General features: G+C 30.6%; 1 protein-coding gene across 2 annotated transcripts; it reads left to right on the top strand.

Moving 5' to 3' along the window:
• Nucleotides 1–1,937: 1,937 nt before the first annotated feature.
• Nucleotides 1,938–3,886, top strand: LOC11426241 (DNA-directed RNA polymerases II and IV subunit 5A). 2 transcript variants are annotated; one of them, XM_039834035.1, is made up of 4 exons: nt 1,938–1,972; nt 2,348–2,713; nt 2,800–2,913; nt 3,428–3,860. In XM_039834035.1, the coding sequence occupies exons 1-4, from the start codon at nt 1,958–1,960 to the stop codon at nt 3,551–3,553; spliced, it is 621 nt and encodes a 206-aa protein (XP_039689969.1). In that variant the 5' UTR covers nt 1,938–1,957; the 3' UTR covers nt 3,554–3,860. The 2 variants fall into 2 exon arrangements, with proteins under 2 accessions (XP_039689969.1, XP_003611642.2); XM_003611594.3 differs by lacking the exon at nt 1,938–1,972 and having other exon boundaries at nt 1,981–2,713; nt 3,428–3,886.
• Nucleotides 3,887–8,224: the final 4,338 nt, after the last annotated feature.

Here is an 8,224-nt window from a genome sequence, read left to right as displayed (position 1 = left end):
TAGATGTTGGTACAAACCTCCACAATATAGTGGATGGTTTGGTCTGGCCATATAACTACATCATCCGGTCATAAATATAAGTAAAAATTCATATTTTACATTCATTCAATAAATGATGTATGTTGTCTACAATAAAAACCACATACAATATTTATTGAATAAATTTAAAACATAAATTTTTGCTTATATTTATGATCGGAGGGTGTATAATACAACTCATACAATTGGCTTCAACTCTTACTTCAAAGAAAGTTTAAAGAAAGAATTGCACATTGTTTGTCACCCTTCGCATGATAATTTTTTTAAATCTTATATTGACGGTTCTCACCAAGCTTATGATAGATCACTCACATTGGGGGGTTAATTAGAGACTCTGTTGAGCTTCGGGGTCTCAGCCTAGGCTTAAAACTCATTAAAAGTTTATGCATTCAATCTCTCCTCGTTAAAGGAGACTCTTCGCTCTTGCTCTCCAATCTATCTTGCACCATATTCTTCATTATCTCAACGTCCATGATTTAACGGTGCATTTCCACCAATTTTTCCAACTTGTTGATGTCTTTGCATAATTTCATATTTGATGTATATATAAAGAAAGCTATCTTGGGCTTGACTTTTTCTTTTTTAAAAAATGCATTCAGTAAATAACACATGTAACAAATATAAAAATAAATTTAAATATTAAAAAAATGTAACAAATACGATATAAATATTTATGTTAGATTTTTTCCTTTATCATTTAAAAAGTGTAACAAACTAGATGAGTATATTTATACTTATTTTTTCATTATCCCAATTATACCATTAAATAATTTTTCTATAATAAAGATTGTTGTTGGTATCATTTAAAAAAAAAATTTAGATTATATTTTTTTTGTTATATTGTTGATGTCATGAAAATAGATAAGCGTAGTTAGTTTGATTTATTATAACTTGATAATAATAAACATCTATACTTTTAGTTTTAATAAAAAATCAAAATTTCATAAAAAAGAAAATAAAAATACTATTCATAATTTTCAAACTTTATCGCAATAAAAAAAATACTCCTAATAAATATGTTTCCAATTTTTAAAGATTCGTTTCTAATATTTTTTGATATCATTAGATATTTCGAAAAATATTTACTCCAAAGATTCGTTTTCTATAAATATTAGATTAGTATTGACATCCACGCGGTTCACCTCACCATACTGATAAATTGCTAGCGCATGCATATATTCTCACTTTTCTTCCATTCATCAAAACCCTAACTAACGTTCTGTCTTCCTTCTCGCGTAAGTCTTGATTTTGTTTACCAATTTCTTTTTGAATTCCAACTTGGAATGTTATCTTCTGCGATTACAAAGGGTCGGTTGACTCTTTGTAATACTGTGTCTGTCTGTAACAAGCCTGTGATTGACGGTGAAAATTGCTTTGTCACTTTTTCATTGTTTTTTGTGGGGATATGGGGGGTATGTGAAAAGTAAACTACTGTGTTAGAACTTGGAAGTGATAGAGTGCTTCACGGTTCAGATTTTGTTCATGAGATTCTTCATATCATATCAAATCAGATTTGTTCCTGTTACTGTCTTTGGGATTATAGTATATAATACTCCATGTGAAATCCAATGCCTTTATAAATAAAGTGAAATCCAACGCCAGTATAAATAAAATGATGGTTAAAAAGTTGATGTATATGGTTAAAAATTAATGGAAAATGTTAGGCACTAGTTAAGAAGATTAATATAGAAATTATGCATTGAAATAAACACTGAAAAAATCAAACACTAGATTAGGGTTTCTATACTTATTGTAAGAGATTATGATTATAATGTGATTTGATTTGATTCAATAATTGTCTAAACAAAATTTACACTGTTATTATTTGCATAACAGTTATGATTAATTTGTTTGTTTTGCCTCTATTTATACTTGGGTACTGTTTTCTATTAGAGGGACTTGGAAGAGCGACTCCACAATGGTGTTTTCGGAGGATGAAATATCAAAGCTGTATAGGATCCGGAAGAAGGTGATGGAGATGCTTCGCGACAGGAATTACCTCGTAGGAGATTTCGAGGTTTGTATGTCAAAACAAGAGTTCAAGGAGACATATGGTGAGAACTTGAAGAGAGAAGACCTTGTCATCAAGAAAGCCAAAAAAGACAATCCCTCTGACCAGATTTATGTGTTCTTTCCTGAGAATGATAAGGTTGACGTCCACACCTTAAGGACTTACACCAATCGTATGTCCTCCGACAATGTCTACAGAGCCATCGTCGTTTGCCAGACCAGCCTTACTAAAGCGGCACGGGACTTCTCTGAAATCGCCTCCAAATTTCATTTGGAAGTTTTTCATGTGTTTTCGGAGGATGAAATATCGAAGCTGTATAGGATCCGGAAGACGGTGATGGAGATGCTTAGGGATAGGAATTACCTCGTAGGAGATTTTGAGGTTAACATGTCGAAAGAAGAGTTCAAGGAGAAATATGGGGAGCACATGAATAGAGAAGACCTTGTCATCAACAAGGCGAAAAAGGACAATCCCTCTGACCAGATTTATGTCTTCTTCCCGGAGGATGAGAAGGTTGGCGTCCACACCTTCAGGACTTACACCAAACGCATGAACTCGGAGAATGTCTACAGGGCCATCATCGTTTGCCAGACCAGCCTTACTAACATGGCATGGAACAGTATCTCTCAGTTCGACTCCAAATTTCATTTGGAAGTTTTTCAGGTAATTCATCAATCGATCAATCAATCAAATTCTGTGGTGGTTGTTTATGGTTGAGGTAACTGTTGTTAGTGTATGCGTGCTTGCAGGAGGCTGAATTGCTGGTTAATGTAAGATATCACAAGCTTGTGCCAGAACATCAGCTGCTGACTGACAATGAGAAGAAAACCGTACTTGAGAGATACACTGTTAAAGAAACTCAGGTCAGTTATAAAAAGGAATTGTGGAAATTTTGTGTTATTTAGAATGTAACTAATCGAATGAGTAAAGTTATATAATAGTATTTCACCTAGGCATTTGAAAAATTTCTGCACACACACATGTGCTTCATCTCTGATTTTTAACCTTTCTTCTTTCCATGATGATGTACAATCTAGTTCCTGTTTCTAATTTAGATTTGGATGTAATTAAGCATGCATGAAAAGTAAAATTAGCATCCATTGTATTTCATGCAAATAAAACTTCTTCATTGTTTATTCCTATAGCGAAAGTTTGTCAGATTGTCACCCTTGTCGTTCGCTTGTCCTGAGAGCTTTTGAATCTATTTACATTGGATAGTTCTACTGGTTTTATTGTTTACTGCTTTAATCTTTGTCTAATGGATGTACTTTTCTTGTTTGCATATTATCTCGTATTTGCAATTGTATCATTCTACCACAAAATTGTACCGACGCTGACATGGTTCACTATATCTAATATTTATGGTCTGTATCTCAGCTGCCTAGAATCCAGGTGAGGGATCCTGTTGCAAGATATTATGGCATGAAGCGTGGACAAGTTGTCAAGATAATCCGGCCAAGTGAGACTGCAGGAAGATATGTTACATACCGATTTGTTGCATAAGGATTTCCCTCCCTACTGATATATACCAGAGTCCATAAGCTTGGATAGCGATTATATAGCTTCTTTTTTTTTTTTTTTTTTTTGTAGTGGGTGACATACGACATGGCATGTGTTGTTATTGATCGTAATGTCAGAGATTTATATGGAACTTAGTTTGTCTACAGTATAGACTATAGACCTAAATCATTTTAGTAAGTTGGTAATTTTTAGTAGAGGACATGGCGCATGTTTTCATTCACAATTTCTAAGCATATTGATGCTTGAGTACAGTACAGTCTCATGTCTATTGAGACTAAATTCCTTTTGAAGCAATATAGATTAGTTCTATATGTTCCCTGGTGAAATTGTTAAAATGTAAAGAATCTTCTATCTGTAAAGAGCTCTCTTCTGATACTTCCATGCTAGATTTCATGTTATTATGAAAAGGTATATTCAAATTTGAGCTATTAGCGGTACTAGTATAAGAAGTGGAAATGGACACTCATTGTATATAATCAAAATCGTGACGACCGAATTAAGTCTATTCTCCTACTTCCCAAGAATTGCTCAGGAGATTTGTTTCTCTTATGATGTACTACTATTCATTGTTTGTTTCTTCATTGCACATTATAATGCATCTCACAACAAAAAAAAATATAATGCAAATCTCTAGTGGTTTTTAAATGTTCTAGAGTTTGTGGCGTCAAACAATATGTAACCGACGTGATGGAGTAGCATAATTTATTTTGATGTTCTTGATGCATATTTTGTTTGATGTTCTTACTCAAGTTCTTACTCAAGCATGTGTATTACCATCCACAATGGGGTGATTTAACTTCAAAAGCTTTAGCAGATGTTGTGGAGAAAATAAGAGTTGTAAGGTCGCACCTATTGATCAGAACCCAAGAGAACAATATCTTAAGGCTTTGTTTAAGAGTTTGGAGGGGAAGGGAGGGGAAGGCTTAGGAAAAAAAGAATGAGCAAGTGGAAGAAATAGAAGAAAATGGGAGAGGAGGGCTTTGGGGGTTAACTTTTCTTCATAATACAAAACCCTCCTCATTTGGAGGAATTAAAAAATTGTATTGGAGGAGGGTTTTGGAGGGTTAATAAGAATTCTTCAAATTTAATTTATGTTGTTATAATATTTTTAAAATTAAAAATAAAGTAATCATATGCATTAATTTACCATTCTCTAAAAAACTACTCTTTTAAAAAATTTGTAAGGTTTCTCTATTTTTCTTCATATTTTGCACCCCTCAAAGTCTTTCCTTTCCTTCCCCTCCAAACTCGCAAACAAAGCCTAAATAAACATTATTGCTCTTTGTGGATTGCACACATTTTTAATATTAAAATATAATAATATATAATTATTGATAGATGATAGAGTTATTATTGGCAAAAAAAAATTAATAAATATAGATGATAGAGTTATTAGTGGAAATGGTCATGTAAATTTTTAAGAGGTAGTAGGTTGGAGGATTAGAGTAGTTTATTTAGTACCATCATTAAAAAATTAGAAAAGAATGACAAGTACATGTGAAACTGATTTAAGAACAAATTTTTTTTTATTGTAGATACTCTTACCAATCAAAAAAAAAGTCACTCCTTCCTTGACAAATGTATATTAAGTATTAACTATAGTCCATCTAGCAACATGTCTTTCATTTCACAAGAAAAATATTATTTAATTAATTAAGGCAAATCAAGGTCGTGCTAATTTTCTAGCTTGACATGCATAACAACAGTATCTATGACCACCAAAAAGATTCACCTAAATTCATTAAAAAGGAAAAAACATGTATATTTAGTCAAAAATAAAACTTGAGCTTAATTCAAAACAATATAGAAACCATAATAAGTATTAAATGAAAATACAGTCTCAATCTCGTTCTTGTAAATGCAGAAATCATGAATTAAATTTTTAATCCACACAAGCACTACTAGATTTTGGACATCACTTACAATAATATGAGGTAGCTTTGTTGTCTTAGATTGTCGTAACATGTCAAACCTTCCAACAAGCTATAGAAAAAAAGAGAATATACCAATCAAAATAGATTTTTTAGTATGCTTATGCCTCATTGGACAAAACAAAAACAAACATAACCTATGTTTTGAGCGAGGCATAAAATTCATGTATGACGAATCATGTAAGAAAAATGTATTAGAAACTCACCACGACACACTACACTTACACTAATTTCAGAACCTACCTAGAGCTTCAAAATGTTCAGTTATTTGAGTAGCAAGCTGTTTGGATTAAGAAAAGGGTTAGTACAGAAAATGATTTCACAAGCTCAGATAAGCCAATATCCTTAAATGATTTCCTTTCTATATTCTCTTCCTCCATTCTCAGTTTCTAATCTATGATTAAATATGAGAAATTTAATCAATCATACAAAGAACGAACACATATACATATATGAGAAAAATTTTGACAAAAAAGAAGACAATGTATGTCGAACAACGTATAGAAAACAATTAATGATGGTACAAGTGAACAAACCACCTAAGGACATTTTTCCCTCTCTTTATAATTTACTATGTCATCAAGGGCTCACTTGACACTTAAAACGCCTATTATTAATGAAAAATGCTATATGTAGCGAATAAAATAATTCACGAAAGCACAACGAATAGCGCTCTTGATATAAATTTTCCTTATAATTATAAGTGATACTGTCTTTTTGCTTTGTTTTTGTGCATCAATATAATTGACAAAACCTACTGCTATAATTGTTAGGGAATAATAATATATGTACACTCCAATTTATGAAGAGCTTTTCTCTCTATAATTAAGCCACGTATAGACACGTAAGGTGCAATGGTGACATATGGTTGTAGACATTGAGTGCATGTAAATGTAAATGTGGTTAATGGTATATATTGTTTTTTTTTTTTAGGGGATGGTATATATTGAAGGACTTTCGTGATGTTATGGTGAAATCTTTGTCGCGATGTATAGCAATTCTCATTATTAATATGAAAACAACTTGATTTTACACGTGAAGTGGCGTTGCTACTCTTATCTCCCATATCTCTCAACTTTTGCCAAAAATATTTAAACCCAGGGTGCAAGTGCATCTCCCATCTGACGTGATGTAGCATTTTTTTTAGGATATTGAGTTTTTCGCTTTATACCGCAAGCGAGGCACTCCAATCTTGTAGATCATCCTCTGAACTATCATCATACATGACTCACACTCTGAGTATTAAGGCATTGATGCGCTCCAATTCTTTGGATAAATGAATGATGAAATACTCCTAGTTGCATTATTTTTGTTGAAAATTATTTCCAACGCCTTGGAATGGTCACACCCTTTCATTTGAATTGGAGAAACATTTATAATGTGCCTAAAGTATCAGCATACCATCAATACAATAGCAACATTGACTGATAAAATTAATGTCAATTTGCAAACAAAACCTACAAAAGTCAAGTCAAATTGATTTAGCACAATGATTTTTTCATTCAAATTATAATAAATCAAACTAACCATTATTATATATTTCAATTACACCAACAATATAACAAAAATATATAATTTCATACTTTTTTCGTGGCACCGACAACAATTTTTATTATAGAAAAAGTTATTTACGGGTATAATTGAGATAATAAAAAATTAAGTGTATATATATACTCATCTAGTTTGTTACACTTTTTAAAGGATAAATAAAAAAAATTGTTACACTTTTTAAAGGATAAATAAAAAAGTTTGTTACACTTTTTAAATGTAATTTGTGAAAGAAAATAGGACAACCTTAAATAGATAAAACATGCTATTTTATTTATATATAGCATATAAGATATAAAAAATCATTATGAATAGCATCATATTTTTTATCTTAACTAGCGAAAAGACAGACACTTACGTGCTTGTCATTCTATTCTTTTTATTATGCTAACGTTTGAACAGTGTATTTTATAAAATTTTAATTTTGATTAAAAGTAAAAATATAATGTTTTTTGCTTTCAAACTATAACAAATCAAACTAATCATGATTATCTATTTCAATGAAACCAACAAATATAACAAAAAAATATAATCTAAATTTTTATTTTTTTAATGACACCAACAACAATCTTTATTAAAGAAAAAGTTGTTGTTTAAGAGTATAATCAAGATTCTCTCAAAAAATAAAAAGAGTGTAATTAAGATAATGAAAAAGTAAGTATAGATACATTCATTTAGTTTATTACACTTTTTAATTGATAAAGAAAAAATTGAACATTTGTGTTTGTTACACTTTTATTTTAATATTTAAATTTATTTTTTATTTATTTGTTACATGTCTTATTTATCTAAAATATAGAAGACATTTTTAAAAAGAGAAAAGTCATTCCAAAAATTTCTAATATTTTTTTATATCATTAAAAAAATATATCATTAAATATTTTGAGGAATATTTATTCCAAAAATATAATTGGCCCATGGGTCACACGGCTAATGATATCGTTTTCTATAAATATTGCAATATGCATCTTTTCACACACATACTCAAATATGTACAACTAATATTTGATAACTTTTATAACAACCTTCTCTCTCATACTCACCTTATGATTTAACTTTTTCTCTCTATTGATTTAATTTTTTTTTGTGTCAATATTTTCTTTTTTATGTCAATACTTTCTTTTCTTTTTTAAAATTTTGATTGTATTAAAATTTGTTACATAATTGATTGTTC

The sequence above is a fragment of the Medicago truncatula genome, chromosome 5, assembly GCF_003473485.1.
Source record: "Medicago truncatula cultivar Jemalong A17 chromosome 5, MtrunA17r5.0-ANR, whole genome shotgun sequence".
NCBI lineage: Eukaryota > Viridiplantae > Streptophyta > Magnoliopsida > Fabales > Fabaceae > Medicago > Medicago truncatula.
The sequence above is the reverse complement of the archived record's forward strand: the minus strand, read 5'-3'. Positions and strand labels throughout refer to the sequence as shown.

What these genes read in the sequence shown, in the direction of transcription:
- LOC11426241 (XM_003611594.3), top strand. Translation starts at nt 2,012, where the DNA reads ATGGAGATGCTTCGCGACAGGAATTACCTCGTAGGAGATTTCGAGGTT. An exon ending in TTCATTTGGAAGTTTTTCAG is followed by an intron (nt 2,714 to 2,799) that starts GTAATTCATCAA and finishes GCGTGCTTGCAG; the next exon opens with GAGGCTGAATTGCTGGTTAA. An exon ending in ACACTGTTAAAGAAACTCAG is followed by an intron (nt 2,914 to 3,427) that starts GTCAGTTATAAA and finishes TCTGTATCTCAG; the next exon opens with CTGCCTAGAATCCAGGTGAG.